At 26.7% G+C, this 20,934-nt stretch overlaps 1 protein-coding gene across 2 annotated transcripts in view; it reads right to left on the bottom strand.

Annotated features, from left to right (window-relative positions):
- The window catches only part of LOC112694197 (protein FAM49B), a 26,419-nt gene extending 6,132 nt beyond the window's left edge, over nt 1–20,287 (bottom strand). Inside the window, exons 1-3 of one of the 2 annotated variants that reach the window (XM_025569596.1) lie at nt 20,007–20,287; nt 3,752–3,852; nt 2,093–2,234 (exon numbers count right to left, since the gene is read on the bottom strand). In XM_025569596.1, coding sequence (XP_025425381.1) covers nt 2,093–2,210 — 118 coding nt within the window. In that variant the 5' untranslated portion in view covers nt 2,211–2,234; nt 3,752–3,852; nt 20,007–20,287. The remainder of the gene's footprint in view (nt 1–2,092; nt 2,235–3,751; nt 3,853–20,006) is intronic. The other variant, XM_025569595.1, reaches the window with a different exon arrangement.
- Nucleotides 20,288–20,934: the final 647 nt, after the last annotated feature.

Below are 20,934 nucleotides of genomic sequence, written 5' to 3'. Positions count from 1 at the left end.
ACCAACAAAACCTAAAACGATTCTATTTTTGAAAGAAATTTTTTTTTCACCGATTTTAAAATTTTGGCGGAACACTTATACGAAGTCCACGGAACACCTGTGTTCCGCGGAACACCGGTTAAGAACCACTGATTTAGGCGGTTATACAATTTGTCTCGACAGTTAACAATAATAAAAAAAGAATGAATTAAAATATTAAACTACTTATAATTTAATGTTATAAGCGACTCCTATTAGAAATAATAAATTTGAACGATTTTTCTTGTAATTTATAATTTCACTAATACGTTTTTCTCGTATATATATAGTGTATTCTCTGCTAGTTGGAGTATGTGCCCTTCCACGAATTATATATTTAACTTTCCGTACCATTTGAATATCAAGACATTGAATTAATTTCAAAATTTCAAAATTTTAATAAAATATTTTACATTAGTATTACGCACAGTGAAAATATGTAAAATGTATTTTCGGGTAAATGGTGTCGGGCAATTGAAGTATAGGGTTAAAGTAATGTCGCGCAATTAAGGTGTCAGGCAAACATATTAGACCCACACTGCGCAATTCATGTTTGCAGACAAAAACTAAAAGTATTAAAATATTCTGTAAAATGCTTTCAATTTCAATATTTTCAATTGTTTCCAATTCACATAACTAATAGAAACATGAAGTTATAGAACACGTAAAAAAAAGGCTATCATTAGATTTCTACCAGTATTTCAATCCAAATTATTGAGGGATGACAACGATTTATTAATATTTAACCAAATATTAATTATTTTGTTACCAAAAAATCAGACAATTCTTCGAAAATTTAGATTTGTTAGCAAACTTCATATTCTTCGGCAACAAAAATTACAATTTCAATATTTAGTTTTACTTATTACGTTTTATGATCGTCTAAAGTAGGAATCTCCAAAATGTTTTATTCGAGTGCCTCTTAACGGGCCAAAATTATGATTAGAGCGCGGATTTGTATGCATTTAAAAGTATCGAAATATGCCATATAATATGCAGTAAAAATCATGAAAATATGCAAAAAATATGCAGTCGAAATCATGAAAATATGTAAAAAATATGCAGTCAAAATTATGAAAATATGCAAAAAATATGCAATAATTTTTAATTTATTTAAAATTTATAATTCAACTAATAAAAATTAATTACTTAAATACTTAATACAAAAAAATTTAGGGAATTTTCTGAACTTAATTTATTTTTAAAATTTTATTTATTATTAAAATAAATAATCATATGCATTTCAAGTTTATTTTCTGTGAAGCTGTGTCGTTTATCGGTTAACATATTTTTAAAGACCGAAAACGAACCCTTGATGTCAACCGAAGTTATTGGGGCATATTTGAAGCAAGTGGTATGTCGATAATCGACTGACACAGCAAGAGCGATTAAGTTTACGTCATAATCGATTATTTATTTTATAACTAAATATATATATATATATATATAAATTATTATTTAGTGACTATGAAATTTATTTTTAATTTTTTTACTTGACAAAATATTATTTTATACATTTTTTTTTAAATTTTCACTTCAATATGCAATAAATTTTGAATTTTGCCAAAATATGCAAAAATATGCAATAACCTCTAAACATGCAGAAATATGCAAAAAAAAATTCACCATTAGCTTCAAATTATGATGATTCCTGGAGATAACTGACAAAAATCCAAAAATATTGAAAGGAAAAAAAATATGCGATTGCATAGAAATCCGCGCTCTAATTATGATACAGCAGATAAAGTTAGTAATTGACAGGAATGCGTGATAATTACTTCGGATTTAAATTATTAACCGTTCTTTGGGGGGTGGGTAAAAATTTGTTCACGGATCGAATGTGACCCGCCGGCCATGGAAACCCATGGTAAAGAAACGGCTCTAAAATGCGAAGATCCGCTTAAATATGAAAATACTGGAAACTTTTTAGTCGTTAATAATTATAAGTACGTTGATAATTATAAATACAACATTGAAAATGTACAACAATAATTAGAGTAAATATAACACAATATATTGGACAAAAAAATATTTATAAAATTAACTTATAAGTTGCTAAGTTACATATACTTACTTTCAAAATCTAAAAATATGTCATATTTCTGCTGAGAAGAACAGCAACTATTCTCATCTCGAGCTAACAGACTGAGTAATTTACCCATTGTATATTGACAGCAGCAATCTAAGGTCATCAATTGTTGTACTAGTGAAATACTCTGGAAAAAAAATTGTATTACGCTGTTAGTAAAGTTAAATGCTGAACAATTTCGAAAAAAAAAACTTATTCAAAATTCGGTGAACTGATAAACATCTTATTAAAAGTAAATCATTTTAAAAACCGTTTCAGAAAACATAGAAAAACGAACTGTTCGCGAAAAAAAGTTTTCTTAATCATGGCTAGAATATATTATTTAAATGAGAAAACTATATAATTATTTTATTCTTACATAAAGTACATATTATATTGTCATACGTATTTTTGTATCAATATTTCTCTAAGTTTCATTGACAAAAAACTTACCAAAAATCAGTTCGATAGACCCAATGAGAATTATATTTTAAATTTTTATATAGAATAAAATATTATCTTTTGGTATAGATTTCTATATCGACTTACCACACACTGAAAATTATACGTAGTAAGATTGTTAATAATGTGTGTTAAATTATGCTTTAGAAAGTGATTCGAAAAACCCTGGTTTATCCTTATTTCTTCAAAGAAAACTTTAAAAGTGTTTGTTCTTACTATGTACATTTAGAATACAAAACTATTTTAATTATATTCTCATTTTTCAATTCGATATGGAAAAGGGATAATTAACTTTCTGTCAATTTTTAATAGACATAATTAAGATCAATTAAACCTGCGAATTATTTTATTAAGACCGACTACAATGTAATCACATCACAACTCACAATATTCAGCAATTATATTAACTATATTTATATTAAGTGTTCGATATTCATCTCATTAATAATAAACACAGTCGAGTCTCGATAACTTGAATTTTAAGGAGAATGAAAATTAATTCGATTATTGTATTTTTCGTATTATATAACTCGAATTATTTTTTAAATATGATTAAAATTCAGTTGGTTAATTTTATGTATTTATAAACTACAATAACAATTAAAAGATTACATTTTTAAATACACGAGTATAATTCTGACAATTTAGAAAGTAATTTGAAATAAAAGTTTAACATTTGGGTTGTTTTAAAATAAAGTTTTCAATTTCCCTTAAATATTTAAACAGTATCTCATTGGCACTTTAATTTTTTCAATTAATATTCTTATGTTATCAAGCGATTATATAAGAATCATTGCTTTTTTATTAGAGACAATTATTTGATATTTATTTTTTATTATCTTCTGCCTGATTAAATTCAGGAATTGCTTGCACAGGATCCACAAAGTTTTAATCGCTTAATATTCCAGTTATATGAATATTAGCACCAACTTCAAAAAATGTTAAAAATAAAATTTATGGCACTAATTTATAGTGAATCTACTATAATATTTCAAGTTCTGCATTGATCCATATGTTGAACTATGATGTCATATCTGGTGGAAAAAATTTAATTTACTTTTTGCCAATTAAGAGGGGAACTTTTTTTCTTTTAAACAAATTTTTTGATAAAATTAACAACCATTTTTCATACAATTCGCTCGCCATCCACGTTTTCTATTCGATTCATAATTTAATGACTAATATTTAACGTATTTAAATTACCTAAGTTTTGCTGATTTTCCAATTAATCGTAGTTTAATGTTTACATGCTGATCATATTTGATACTAAAATAACTGTAACTCTTCTTTGATGTTTTTTCTTTCTGAAAAACATGAACAATCCTCTATTTTTAAAAGAAATATTTGACTCAGTAAATACTTAAAAAATAAACCTGTCTTATTAAAATTATAAACGTCATCAAAAGAATATTGATTAATAATTGGTAATTAATAGTTTTATTAACCAATCAGTAGATACTGATTGGTCAACTAAAGAATTTTCACCACATATATTTCAAAAAACATTGTTGTTCCAATTTTTCCAATTACTTAACCAATCTTCACTAGCTTTAAACCGTTTATTACCTAGTTAAGTTGCAAAAAATTTACTGAAAAGTTTAAATCTCCACAATGAATTAACCGAAGAATAATCTAATTAAGTAAACTAACGTCTATACTGAGATACTTAGAAATCTCCATTATTTAATAGCTAGTTTCGTATTTAGTAAAATCTTTATGTCCTCTTTATTTTTCTGTATGGTTGTAAGTATGTACTGAAATATTAAATTATTTGTAAGTTTATTTTTTAGATCTAATAATTTTAATTATCTTTTTGATTATGTTCACTTTTTCAGTAATTGATAATGTAACCAATTTACATTTAAGAAATATACATAACGAATAATGAACACTACAATTTTACACGGTGTACAACGTAGATACACTGACAACTGTTGATTATTTTGCAATACAATTTACATAAGACATACGAACATTTATGATTGTAAGAGAGTTCTAAATTTCTAATAATACAATTTAAGATATACTTGTCATAATTTACTTTAAGCTATCTATGTACAATTATTTTTACCTATCGCGATAGATATTACATTGAAATTATATGGATTTCCAGAGCTCGAGAAAAAAATTTGAGATATTGAGGATTTCAAGTTACCTAACGAGACTAAAATAGCGAATAGGTAATTCGTGGACGACGTGTCGGAATTAAAGTTTTATTGTGACAGACAAAACATGCGGCAAATACCCTCGTATATATTTGTTTACATGAAAGTATATATAATATACAGAATGTTCACTGAGTGTCGTTCCACAATATCGGAAATAATGGAGTCTGGGGATTTAAAGTCTTTGAGTTTTATCGCCCAAAACCCGATTACGGAAACAACTTTTCGTCAAGTAAAATTCTACAACGACCAATCCAAACGAAGTAGGCAAATCCAGACAAAATACATTGCTAAAGTATACCTACGAAATTATTTGTGGCGGCTCCAAATTAAAAACTACTATAACTTAGAGCAAACTAATGAACCCTTATCTAGTATTTACATAGTCACGTATATAAAATACATAAATATATAACATATATATATAAAAAAAAATCTCGTTTCACAGTGTTTGTGACCATACTTCTCAAAAACGTTTTAACCGATATTAATGAAATTTTGTATATACATTTGGTAGGTCTACGAATAGGTTTTTATCTATTTTTTATACTGCTAAGTGCTATTGTTTAATAGATCATAATTAATTTAATAATTTTTGACCCAGTCGATAACTGGGCAATTGAAAATTAATTATTAAATGATACTATTAAAAAACTATTAAAGAACTATTAAAAACTATTTAAAACTATTAATTTTATTTTTGGTATTAAATGACGGGCATTGCATAAATATTAAACAACAAGATCCCACAACAGGTGCTAAAACAAACAAGAATGTTAGTTCGAAGGATTAATATGCATATCGGTTGATGATTAGATGCTATTAAGACTACATTATTCTACGATGTCGTGAACTTGGTCGACATGTATGTAAAGATAGAAAGCAAACGATTCCGATACTTGCGATTCAATAAAAAAGCTGGATAAGGAAGATTCTCAAAACAATTGTTAGATATCGGTGATGGGAAAGTTACTACAAATAAAACGGGATGCATACAAATACCGACCGATTTTTGCACAATCATTGATTCGCAAGATGTTCTCATTGACCAGATATTTCCCAGTGTACACAGACAATACATAAATCATGAGTGACTGGCAGAAAGAGCAATTTTTTCAGCAAAAAATGTGAAAGTCAACCAAAGCCATATCTAGGGGGGGGGGTTCAGGGTGTCTGCCCTCCCCCGGAAATTTCTTCAATATTTTACGAAAGTTTAAAATACTTATTTATTTTTAATACCAACAATAATATTTTCAGTCAAAAATGACTTAAGCTCCAATTAATCATTTATACTGCTTTTAATTTTATATCATAATATCATATAAAAATATGATATTAATTTTAATAAAAGAAGATTTAATCTTTTTCTGTCTTATTTTTAACCAAATAACAAAAGTTGAAATTGAAATTCAATAAAATTACAATAAACATATTTTGGACCCCTCCCGAAAAAAATTTCTAGATACGGCCTTGACGTCAACGAAATGAATCTCAAGATACATTTGTTACCAGGAGATTTGGTGTCATATAAATTTATTGATACAGTTTGCGATACCACTTAAGCTGTAAATTATCCAACAGAGTTTTTAAACTCATTGGATTTACCAGACATGCCACCACATAATTTATAACTGAAGGTTCAATCTCCAGTTATTTTGCTTCGTAATTTGAACCCACCACGGTTGTGCAACGACACGCGATTAGTCATTAAAAAGTTAATGAAAATTGTTATCGAAGCCATCATTTTAAATGGCAAATTCCGAGGTGAAAATATATTATTACTACGAATTTCTATTAAGCCCACAGATGTGCCAATATAATTTAAACGCCTTCAATTTCCAATTAGATTGGCATTTGCAATAACTATCAATAAGTCTCAAGGCCAAACAATGTCTGTTTGTGGCTTAGATTTGAGCCCATCATGTTTTTCACAAGGACAATTATACGTGGCGTGCTTTCGAACCATCCAGTTTGTTTGTGTTAGTGAAAGATGGGATAACAAAAAATATTGTACACTCTGTTGCATTAAGGGATTGATATTGTTTTTTACTAATATTTTCATAATTAGCGATATATATAATTTTGAAGGATCAATTTTAATAAATTATTAAAAAAATAAATGTTTGATGTTTTTTCATTTTTATATTTCGTCACCGTTTACAGCACTCCATACCTCTTCCACTTATATACCACATCCTTAGACACCTATATTAAGTTAGTTATTTTTTTCTAACAAAATATTCTCTACAAATAATTTATATGACAAAACAACGTTTGTCGGGTCAGCTAGTATATGTTTATGTATATTAATCTATAAAATTATTTTTTGTAAACTCAAATCAAGTTCTATCTTGGTTACTTTTAATCGATAAATATAAAAACCAAAGAATATTATATTCTTATTGATGTTATATTAATAATTTATTTGAAAACAAACAGTTCATAAACCTAAATCAAACAAGACAAAAATAGTATTAGTTCTAACCAAAAAATCAAACAAAACATTACACATATTTATTGATGTAAAAAATGTATAGACTAAATATTATAGGCAGATTAAATATACACCGATAATACAAATACATAAACATATAGTTTAAAGGTGTTTTTTGAGATATTTTATATAGTTCACGGCGTATTATACATATTTTAGATATACTGAAACATACTCAATGTCAATATTTTTAATATTTAATTATTCTATGAAATAGAATGCAATAATTGCATAGAGATAATATTAATAATAATATTTGTTAATAAGTATAAATAGTACATTAAATTAACATGTATCAATACTTTAGTGTAAATATACAAAATTGATCATGACATCAGATAAATATAATAAATAATTGTACAGTTATTAAAGGGATAGAGGAATATAAGTCAAATTGAGTTTAATTACTCCAAAGATATAAAAATTCATTCCTAGAAATTAAAATTGGTATAAATATAATTGAATGTCGATAAATTGTATTATTATATAAATAGTATTTATATTTAAACACTATTCACATCAAAACATATTTAACAATAGTAATAACATATATACACATAAAAAAGCGTTTTCTTCATGGTGCATTTTCAGTCAAATATATAAAATATAAATTTTGAACATGATATAATTTAGTAAATAAATGGATAAAGTTAAAATAATTTTCCATGACCAATAATAATATAAATGTTTTAAAAAAAAAAAAAAATACATTCACCAAATGTGTAGTCTAATATAAAATAGGGCATCAATTTTATTAGTTAAATACTAAATATTGAACATCACCACATTTATAAATTCAAATTACACATTTAAATTTTAATATTTATTATATTAAAATCAAATAAAGCAGATTATAATGTATATTATTTTATTTGTGACTGTAGTAGTGTAACTACGTTTATTTACTTATTTTACTTTTTCTTTTTATACATATACAAGTTTAGTAATATACCATACTTTTATTAAGCACGATTTTAACTATAAAAAATAAGTATATTTTAAATTAAATTAGGAAACATTTATAATATAATTTGTGTTTATAAAGGTGGTAGTAATAAAATGGGAAAAGAAGCGATTAGAACTGGGAAAAGAATTGGAGTCGAGAAAAGTTTAGGAAAAAGGATTGTACAAATGAGAAAGAAAAGTTTAGAAGACGACGGAAGTCACAGTTGGCCTCACAAGGGAAAAGTGTGAAAACCCATTTATGGAAGGTCTAAATCCGAAAAATTATTTCTTTTAAGTACAATTTTAAGTCAATTTCATTCTAATGTAAAAATACATGATGTTTTGAAGTATATTTAGACTTGAAAAAAATCATCGACCTAACTTATACTAAATAGTAGTTTTCCTTACTCAAGACTTTATCAGAAAAAGATTTAAACCTTTTCTTAATAAATTGAATTTACAATTTCGAAATTATTTATGATAATATATTTATTTATATACACAAATTTTGTTTCCAGAATTTTCTACAATAGTTAATTCGAGAGTTAATCACACTACTGACAATAATTTAAAACAATAAAACATGTTTTTATTATATTTTTATTTGTTTTATTACAGAAATGTTTGATGTATGACATTCTGTTTACATATTTGTGATGCAGCCATCACCTGCCCACATGACAACACCTGTTCGCCATCTGTAATATATTTTATCTACTGGCATGCCTTAAAAATCATAAACCCTGGCTATAGTTGTTTTATTTTTAAATGAAAATTTGCTAGTTGAAAATAATTCCAAAACATATGTCAATCTAATCAATAACTATTATATAATGAACGATGTTTAAAAAAATACATGTCAAATAATATTTTATTTAATCATTTTACGTTTTCTACATGATTCCCCTCTTTATCTGAGTTACGATTGAAAACAATATCCGGTTGTTCTGAACATACGATATAATGTGTTAATAAATTGTTACAAATTATAAATAATATAAAATAATCGTCTCTTATTATTATTTGTACATTTTCCCATACGTGTAGAAGCAGCAATTACAAAATAACAGGGGAGAAGTAAAATATATTAATAGTCTTTAGGGGACGCGATTTATCATTACGGATTGCTAATGAGCTATATCGTCACAAAATCCCGACAAAACGATTAGTCAACAAAAGATTTTTAATTTAAATAAAAAAATAAAATTAAAAAATCATGCTATTCATTAAAAAATAATGGAACCCTTAAAAGCTAAAAATTTTTGAAATTTTAAGAAATTAACCGAGTTCTTTTTTTACTTTTGTGACAACATTTCAGTCGCATGATAGGATTAGAAGATACTGATTACATTTTTATAATTGCTTATCGTGGTTAAGTAATGTATTCGAAATAAACTAATACTAAAATAAAAATTACTTTTTACTTAATAAAATACTTAACTAGACTGATATCTGAATTTCTTTAACCTATATGTCAAATGAATGGAAAATTTTAAAATACAATGAAGTATAAAATAAAAAATAAAGATTTTACCTACTTATAGGGAGTGTTATTTATTTTACTTACCTATAGAAGAATACGAAAAACAATAAATTGAAAAATTTGAAAAAATACCAAGAATAAATATCTATTATAAATAAACGTTATACCTTCCATAAACAACCAAAATATCAAATTCAAAAACTATACGTACAAACACACATATATATGTATAAGTGTGTGTGTATGTGTGTTATGGGTTATGTTAAAATTTGGTTAATGTGTAATTTTTCGCGTAAAAACATAAAATATCAACTCAATCTGGATAATGTTAAATTAATTACATAAGAATTTTTGTTAACATTCTATATATTATAGTGTCACAATAATAAAGTTGCAGACTGTCTGAGTATAATAAATAATGCTTTCTTAACTTATAATTTAGCCTAATGATATAGTGAAAAATATCTCAATTGGACGATGTTTTTGTTATGATTTAATATGCTATACTAACACAATACACGATGCCGATCTATAGTTAGTCTATTTTCACATGTGACATACGTGAATGAAATATTGTTTTTTAGATTTTTTTATTTATTATAATTAAAAAAGAAACAAAACCAAAATTTTATTGTTTATTTAAAAAACTAAAAACGAGAAGATAATTAATTCATTTTTATCAAATTAAAAATATTAAAATATATTTAATGAATTAAAAGGTGGCCAGAAATCTCATCGTTTGAATAAATTTGAAATAGTTAATATCGGAGTAGAAGCGAAACCTATAGCACCTTTCAAAAAAGGTAATACAAACTTACTATTTTAGGTGAAAAATGGCAAATTATACTCGTATGATATACTGAATGAGATAATGAGATACACGTTAATATTGGTAATGGTGTTTGACAAAAATAAAAATAATATATAAATAATTTATAAAAATACAACAATCTTAGTCTAGAAATGTTACCGATATTCTTACAATTCTGGGGACAATTCTAGTTGTAACTTATACTATTCATTTTTTTTTTTTATTATTATTATATTTTGATATTTAAAACATAACACATTAGCCAAATTTTAATATTACTCGAAACATATATATAAATATATATAATATAAAATTCTTTATTATATTTTTAAGAGCTTGTTATATACGTAGTCAAGTTAACAGAATTTTTAATATATATAATTACATCGAATTAATATTATGTCAATATCTCACTAATTCTAAAGAATGAAGAAAAATTTGCACGACACATCCACCATTTAACTCCTAAAAATACTACAGTGGAGGCCGACCATAGTTTTGTTGGAAAAAATGAAAAACCAAGGCTATTTACCAAAAACTTAAAAAAAAAACCAACTCACTGTTCACAACAATATAATGACCATTTGTGGTTAAGAATCCGTGAATAGAAGATCTATTATTTCACTCTGTGCAAATAATAATTTACAGTAAATGAAAAGGTTACCGACCAAAATATTACTTACGAGTATAAGAACCAAATAGATTACTTATTAGATAAAATATTTAAACATTAACTGTTAATACACACCGTGATATATACTAAACTTACAATTAAATTATACTTTATTTTTATTTTATTTTTTTACTAAAAAAATTATCACAATATCTTTAATTTTACGAAGTACATACTGAAAGACATATAAACGAAACTGACAGCTGTCTTAAAAATGATCACATTATGATTTAAGATTTTAACACTTACAAAATTTTAATTTTAATAAAATAATTTAATATCTTTTTATACATTTACTCTAAATACGTAAAAATTACCTCAAAACGAATTCAAATATTTTCAATTTAAGTACATAAAATAAACCTATAAAAAATTCATAATGATTATTTATTTTATATTATTGATGCCTATCATAAAAATTTTAATCATCATTTAATGATTTCGAATACTTTTGAAATGATCAAATTAATTTTTAATTTTACTTTGAACCCGCCAAGGTAAACTCAAAGTGATCAATATTGTATGAGTTTGACAATTTCAGTCTTTCTAAATCGATTTTTCGTTTTTTTTTTTTATATAAACTTTATAGTAAGAATGGCTATCGAACGATTGAGAACGTTATACCTTTTTGGCTGAACGATTGAAAACACTTAAAATTAACAAAGAATTTACCGCTGACCCAAAAAAAACCCAAAAAATAATATAATTGAGAACGAATTTATATAAAACTTTGCCATAGTTTGCCATATCATTTATTTGGCTTATGAAAAATTCAGTATACATACAATAAATATTCTTGAAATAAGTCATAAATTAATAATTATAATTGTATACAAATAAGCGCCTAATAATATGTAATATATAATATGAATAAAAAATTAAAAATATGTAGGACTTATAAAAATATCTAATACCTGTATAGTGTATATATGTATAAAAAATTGTAAAATATGTAGAACTTGTAAAATTATGAAATATATATATATATAAATGAAATAATTGTAAAAATAAATGTAAAAATTGTAAAATATGTAGAGCTTATAAAAATATCTAATACGAATAGACGAATAGTTTGTGCTTCGACTGCAAAGCCTAACCGTCATTCTCTCGTATCTGGTATCTAAGTTACTATTCAAATCCAGCTATTCCGATATAAGTCCGATAAATATCAACAGATTATTATGCACATATTATCGATCGTTTATATTTGGCAACGTTGGAAAAAAAACTCCAGCATTCTCAATCGTTTTACGAAAAATAACGTTCTCAATCGTATTTTACCGGTAAGAATTCCTAAACAATTAAATATCATAGTATTACAATTTTAGTGCCCTTACATATAAGTTATAGCTTACACGTAATAGTTGATAAATACTTAACGTGTAGTTACAAATTATTTTTCATCCTAAATATCAAGGCTTAATCAGAGTCAGAGCATTAATAATAATTGGAATAATATGACAGTACAATAGTTGATATAAATTTTAATGCGTTAAAAATGCATAAATTTAAAATATTTGTACATACTACGTCTGAAAATTTAAATGCATCTATTAACTTAAAATACTTCTATATAATATATATATATATATATATTGTTGATATTGATTCTTTTCGGTTTACTCAAGAAGACTGAATAATTTTAGAATCTAAAATTATGGCTACAAACCATGAAGCGTGTCCTGCGGTGTACACTAGTAAGGCATCTTTCCACCTGAGATACCTGTTTCCTAAACCAATTAAAGTAGTTAAGATACATGTGTAATTCATCTAAACAATTTAAATTGAAATTGAATAGACATTATAAAATATATTACGCAATACATTTCTATATGAGCATGTAAAATTCCAATATCAACATTATTTCTTCTAAGATGTCGAAGATGAAATAGATTCTTCCTAGCCACAATTTTCCAATTTGTTTGTATTTGTTTTAAGTTTTATTCGGAATCCTATCACTTAACATGAATTATGATGCAAACCGCTAAACATTCCAATCATCAGATAAATTATGCACCATCTGCTTTGTTTTATTATCTACATGTTAAAAATTATTTAGAATATACATTATGTAACTTCTAAAATATTTGTAATAATATCAAACTCTGTATCAAACACATCGCGTGTAGGTACTATACATGTATACATTTATCCTAACAAATAATTTCTTTAAATGTCACTAATTTTTCAAAAAATGGTGAACAATTAATTTATATACCACTAGTCCATACAACATGTTACATTAATATTCAATGTAATATTTAGCGTTTAAAATATAATTTCAAAAATATTGCACAACAACAAGACATCTGGTCTAACCGTCTAATTTGTTATCCGTCATTTCATAATATTATGCGGGTACTGCAGTTGTATGTCTCCGGAAATCCGGTTCAAAAATTAAACGGTAATTAACGGTTTAAATAATCGATATCACGTCCACAAATTCAAATTCTTATATCATATGAGTTTCACTTTTGTCAGGCAGAATACGATGCGGCCTTGATATAAACAACAATGTTGATACCAATGAAAAAATAAAAAATATAAAAGCATATTCGTCCATTTCATATGTGGTCACGGCTAGGTTAGCTTTAACTTCCAAAGAATGTAGAACACACAGGTTTTATGAACATACTTGAGACGCAGTATAAGGAACGCGGAATACTTTAAATTGTTATGATGACTTATTAAATAATAGATAGAAAAAATATAATACCAAATATCTTGATATTTAACATCTCAATGGTCAATATAATTTTATTTTAGTTAACAATAATTAATACAGAACAACACACTATTATTGAGATCAACTATTTAAACCAAATTTACGTAAACATAGTAAATAATGTCAATAAACAAAAATATGCTTTATAAACGTCTATATTGTTTCACTTGAGCTTTTTTTAAATTAATTCAAATTTACTAAAATTCAGTATTCAATGTATTTCATGTTATAAATGTAAATTAATTTTGATGTAATAACTAATGATTATAAAAAAAAATAATAATAATAATAATGGTTACAAAACCAATGATACATAATACAAGAGCAAAATAAATTAATTTCTTTTACAACCTACATTTTAATTTATACAATTTCCTATACATTTAACTACCTATAATTATCTATTTTTAAACTGCAATACATTATTTCTTTAATATATTAAATAAAAACTATTTTTTATTCTAAAATGTTGACAAAACAAGCTTGTAACAATTATAAAAAAAAAATATTTATAAAGTTTTGCAAAAAAAAGGTATCAATAGAATACTTATTACTTAATAATGTATTTTATAAGCATAAGATAAAACTTGTACCAGTACGTCCCGGTTTAAAATTCAAGCAGTTAATAAAAATAAAATAATACGAGTAGGAATTGGAAGAGAAAGCGAAATTATTGAAATAAATACATATTTCGAAGAATTTTTTTAGTCATCGCTTCTAAATTTAAATATTCTTATGCAAAATAATATCTAACCTAACCATGAAAATTTAAAAGGGAAAATATACTACATCGAAAACAAAAAAGTGCCAAAATTTAGAAATCTTCACATTCTCATACGATTGTAATGTAGGCTAAAATTATTCTGTACATAGATACTTTTTAAATTAAAGGTATCAATGTACTTAGAGGTAATGCAAAACTAAACATAGATATGATTTCTAAATTAGATAATTACCTTTAGATTGACGTTAATAATAATAACATAATGCTAATATTTGTTAATTATACAGTAGATACTTATATAGTATATTGTTTCTATGAGATAAGGTGGACAATTTTACTAACTATTGCAGTGCTTATAGAAAACTATAATGAAACAAAGGGTAAATATGTATGAAGCACATTTAAAGCAAAAGTTTACATATCTTGTGCCTGCATAGGTATAGATGTTAGTATTTTATAGTTTATAAATAAAATTAGGTACAACGAAAATGTACAAAGTTAAATATACACTATAAGTTCAGAAATGTTCTTAACTAGCTACGTTAAAAGAGACAAAGACAATTGTTTAATTTCAAAATAACGTTAGAGTGATCGGAACCTATAAACCTATTATATTCACTATACGTAAACCTCGACGTAAACTATTCTAATATTACAAAGCAACAACAAAACATATTTTTAACGATTAAATCATAAACTATTTTATATCAACATTAAAAATACACCATAAATTATTACTATTTAATAATAAAAATATAAAGAAACCATGGAAAGTTATTTGAAACAATTATTTCTCAAAAGTATTATTATTCTAAATTGTCTCTTTAATATTTGGAAATATTATATTATAAATAGTTAAAAATCAAATTCTTTATTCAAAATATGAAATTGCTAAAAGGAAATAAAAATAATAAACTACAGTATAGTAAATATTATTAATACTCTGATTAGTATTAAATACTAATGAGTAATGAATTACAACTTGTTATTAATCTATTACTGGGTTAAAATTTCAATGATATCATCAAGTGATTGATTTCACAATTATAAATAATAATTATGCCAATAGAATTTTAGAAGTAAATTGCAAAGTAAATTAAAATATGATCATATTTTAATTCTTTTATTTTAATGTTCAGTAAATATAAATAATTCATTAAATTCCTAACCAAATTATTTGTATAGCAAAGAAATCGAAAAAAATATCTATAATTTGTTTTTCTCAACGTGTATAATAACAAAAAAAAAAAACAATGACAAAAAATATTATATTTTTGTTACTCTGTAAACTTAGCTGTTTAAGTACATAAAAAGAAAATATTAATCATAATCATTATAAGACATCTTCAGTTTTATACAAACATACTATGCCCAAAAAAATCAGAAAAACTCAACATAATGGTATAGAAGTAAACTACAGTACCTATTGTTGATACCAAATCACTTGGTATAAACCTATTTAATGAGCTATAAGAGTATTTAACTTTTTATCATAATATATCTACAAAACAAAATACCCTGTTGAATTGTTAGGCACTAATTAAGTTTAAAAATTGTTAATATATTTTATAATTTTTCAACTAATCATAAAATGGCATTTAAATAAAAATCATACAAAACTTAAGATCATTAAAAACAAGTAAGCACGTTTATCTTAAAAAAAATGTTCAGTCGTTTAGGTGTTTAGATGACAAAAATTAAACTTATGCACAGATTAAACAGGTTTAGGTTCGTTATTTTAATAAAAAAAAAACCTCAAGATTAAAAGTTAACCAATGAAATTCTTAAAAATGAAATGTAAAGATTGCTTATAATAGTTTTATTATTTGTGAAATGTCTTAAAAATTACTCCAAACTGATATTAAAGTAAAAAAAGAAAAACCCACGCATTTTATACGAAAATTATTTATGACATTTTACCAATAAGCCATACTTTTTCTCAAAATGGTTTAAAGTAGCATTTTAATTTATGTTTACCATAGGTACCTAAACGAATGTCAAAGTGATTTTTTTGTCATAATGTTAAGACGAGTGTACAAGGTATAACGCAACTTTAAAGAATATATTAATAATATAATATGGGCGTTATAGATTTCATAGAAAGGGTAGGTTTTCATATGTAAAATGAATAAACAATTTCTGGAATTTCCAAAACCAGAAGCGGGTAATGAAATGGAATTTAATTTCGAAACAAGTTTTAAAATTGTTATTTATTTAATCGACACTAAGGCTTCGCCAAGCGGGTTCGTTATGAATACAGAACTTAAATTAATGTCAAAAACAAACTGACGGATTTTGCAGTTAAGGAGCATACAAAATGCAATATACATAGATATTTCAAACTATAGACATTAACGCGAACAGCGTTAAAATTCAGTCCTGTAGCGTGTCTCATTCACGCTACGACTATAATATTCGTATTATCATTGATTTATCAATGGTATTATTATAACACACAAAGGTACTGTACGTACACACGGTTGCGACGACGACGATACATTTCAAAATATAATAATATTCGAAATATTCCCAGGAACAAGGAAATCAGAAATCAATGAAATACCGTATACATAAAATTTTAATAATTTATATTTATTTTTTAAATGCATCGTAGCTGACATGAAACGATGTAATATCAATAGGCAAAATATTTCTTTTTTTTTGAAAGAAACATTTCTGCCCTATCATGCCAATAATCACGTGCATATACCTACTGAAATGTGGTGCTCCATAACTAGAAAGAAAGACCCATAAAAAGCTTCGAACCATAAAGTGAAATTCAACCGGTATGTACAGCAGCAACAGACAGGCGGCCCTTATCCAATGTTTATGAATGAAAACATTTTTATTTGCTGAGTTTTTTTGTCGTTACTATTTTCATTCGTATAACGATAATCCGTGTAATTGATTATAAATAACATTTATTACAACTACAATAACTTTAAGCATCACTAATTAATGCTTTAAAAATAAAAATCCTATATGAAAAAAAAACACCGTAATAATTGGTATTGGTATAAAATATTCAATCAATTTATTTACTAAACAATTCCTGTTTGGTTTTACATAATATCTCCATCTGCTACTAACGTATCACTAAAACTCTATAATAACCAATATAGCCAATAGCCAATAGCCAATAAGAACATTTATTCTTTGCATATAAAAATCAATACATTTGCTACTATTTTTTTTATATATATTTCAACGTTAAATATAGCATACTGTCTATATACTATAGAATTTATAGTATAGATTTATAGAGTATACTCGTTTACCTACTCCTTTTTTTCAGCGTTTCGTCTAATTTTTTTTTTCGACAATTATCTGTAACATTCACTCAAAGTTTTACATTGAATATCATTCCATATTTTTCTTGATGGTACAAGTTATATTGTAGCCAAAATATATTAAATGAATATATTTTAAAAATTGAACATTGAACACACATATGATTTGATACAATATTAATTTTCTGTGTTTTGGACAATAGTATTTAGACTTATAACACGTGAATGCAATATTATTATTTAATGTAACTATCGGTCATTTTCCTTTAACTTTTGCACCAATAATAGCTCAAAAAATGGAAATTGTAATGGAATTTATTACTAAATGTTTTATTAATGCATCTAATAAGTATGAAAAATATATTTAGGTTTATGTTATAAGAAGAATAAAAAGAAAATTAAGATTTGAGTCACTTTTTTTTTATTTTAAGCAGTGCAACTTACTTTTCTATGATATTATTATTTTTAGATAGGCATATAAAACAGGGTTATGTTTGTTGTATAATATGCGTATATTTGTTTTAATATAATTTTTTATTAAGTTGTTATTGATAATATTATAAATTAGATATAGTTTGGTATTGACTAATTTTAAATCTATGACTGCGACTGGAAAGGAAATAAAACTCGGACAGGTATTCCGTGAAGTATCCAAATTAATATATTATCATTAAACTAATGTTTATTATAAATTACAGTCGAAATATAATAAGACTAAAACGAAAAATATCTTATAATTTACATAAATATTATTTTAATACAATATCAAAGTTAAACGTTTTCTGTAAATGAAAAGCATCTTATAATCGCAAATAACACGTAGCCGCGAGCGAAGAAGTCACATTAATATTAATCAAATTGCAAAACAATTAAGAATTACTAAGGATAAAAAAACCAATAAAAATCGATGCGTAGAAAAAATGCATAACACGCTCTCGATTACGTACACAGACGTCACGAACCGTGATAGTAAATCTAAAAAAACCTTATATTTCCATCATAACAATGGTAAATAGCATGTTAATAATCAGGATAAAACATCGCATCATTGAATTGTGGATCGACTATGTAATTTAATAAACAGCTGTTCACATTCTTTTTTTCCTAAATCTGCGTATATAATTTCAAACGACGTACCATCTTGTAACCGAAAAGCTTTCCCTTCTTACCTTCGCCGTCAAAGTAGGAAACCCCACAAGCAAATGGCATTGCATATACGTGTCTGCCACTGCAGTGACGCACCACACGTGTAAACAATTTGAATGTGTACGTCGTAAGAAAAAAAAAACGCATTTCCCTTGTCTCGTCGTTAACGCGATCGATTTTCATACCATGAGAAGGTGCGTGTGCAATTCGAAAATGTTAGAATACTCAAATTACCGCGGCTATTGACAGTCTGTTATCGCAACAATATTAATATTAAACACAATAATCGCTCGTATTATGACAAAGGTTTATCGCAAATGTAAATCGTTAAAAGCCGTCATAGTTTCTTTGTCGGCAAAGACAAGTAGAAAACAAACGTTCAACAACAACTAAATCAAACGCGTTTATTGAATCTGCGTTATACACAAATACGTAATTTCATTAGTAACACATCAAATTGAGTTCCACAATATTTCCAATTATTCGATGAATTTCCTTTCACAACATGCTTTTTTGTGGAAATATAATTCGTAAGTTATATTCCGTTTAAAGGTCTTGGGTTTATTAAATAAACGACAGAGAGGTGGTTTACAAGATTCATACGTGTACGGATTTTTACCCGTACGAAGCCCAAGCGTCGAAGCTATTTATACACATTTCCACAGTGCGGTGGTCTCTATCCTGCAGCAGTAACGTATCGCACAGATGAGGAACTAGTGATCGTAACAACGCTTATTTGCGCGTGCGCAAGTACAGACTGCATTTTCCGTCGCATAAAAAAATAATAACTAAAAGGAATGTGAAAATAAATGCAAACACCTCCCCTCGCTGAGTACTCTATGGGGGGGGGAGGTCAGTACAGCTTAAGTTGTACACAGCAAGTGAGGGCAATACATTTCAAGTTTAACGCACGACCAAATGTAATAATATCGAAAGCGCGGGACGAAAATGACGAAAAATGTGTAGATACAGTATCACGATAATCGATTACTAATTGTTTACCTCTATCCGACAGCGGCTGCAGCAGCATCAACTACGGCGATCCTGACGCGTCGACACGCTTGACTGCACGTTCCGGCCGTTTATCACGTGTTCCGCGGATCTCACAGTTATCATCAAATTTGTTCTCCGCCGTCGGCAATGTCCCCTTCGATTGTATCGCTCGGCACCCAACGGACAATTATTATGAACTAAATAAATGAACGATGATGGACGCGGAGGACGGAAACGGATGGACGTTGTAACGAAACGGACGCACGACACGGACTGCTCGAGCGCCCGTACGTACGTTTTGTTTCGCTTCTTTCGAACCGTTGTACGCGACCGTACCGGTTTTCGTTGCGCGGAGGGAGGGGACGTCGGCGGGCCCGGTTACCATCTCCGCGGTAGCGGTTCAAGACGTGACGCGATAGTTAACCACTAACCAGATAGGCTGACGCGCGTGTAATCACTTCTCGACCGCCGACACGCCGACTTCGATAGTACAACGAAACGTGTAGTTGTACGGTACCTTACATTGGGGTCCACCGCGGGCTCGGAGCGCGATGATGTTATTTTTCTACTTTATTTCCCTGTTCCGTCGACGTTTACGTATTACCATTATTATTATTTCGTTATTTCACCGAAACGTGCGTGTATCGCATATTGTTACAATATTACATTTATGCGTACGTAATTTGCGTTTTGTTATTTTTCCGATGAGAATTTTTCCGCGACATGCACAACAGCGACACGACCACACGTGTGTGGGTGTATACCACCCCGATCACAAGCGCTTTGTTATTAGTTATTATCATTGTTTTACTACTATTACTGTTACTATTATTATTATTATTATATAAAATATAACGCTTTGTTATTATTATTATTATTATTATTATTATTACTGTTATTGTTGTATTTATGTACCAAGTACACCGCTAGTCTAAGT

The sequence above is a fragment of the Sipha flava genome, unplaced genomic scaffold, assembly GCF_003268045.1.
Source record: "Sipha flava isolate LNK unplaced genomic scaffold, YSA_version1 124_pilon_pilon, whole genome shotgun sequence".
NCBI classification, from domain to species: Eukaryota; Metazoa; Arthropoda; class Insecta; order Hemiptera; family Aphididae; genus Sipha; species Sipha flava.
Note: the sequence above shows the minus strand (reverse complement) of the source record. Positions and strands in the feature narration are given on the sequence as shown.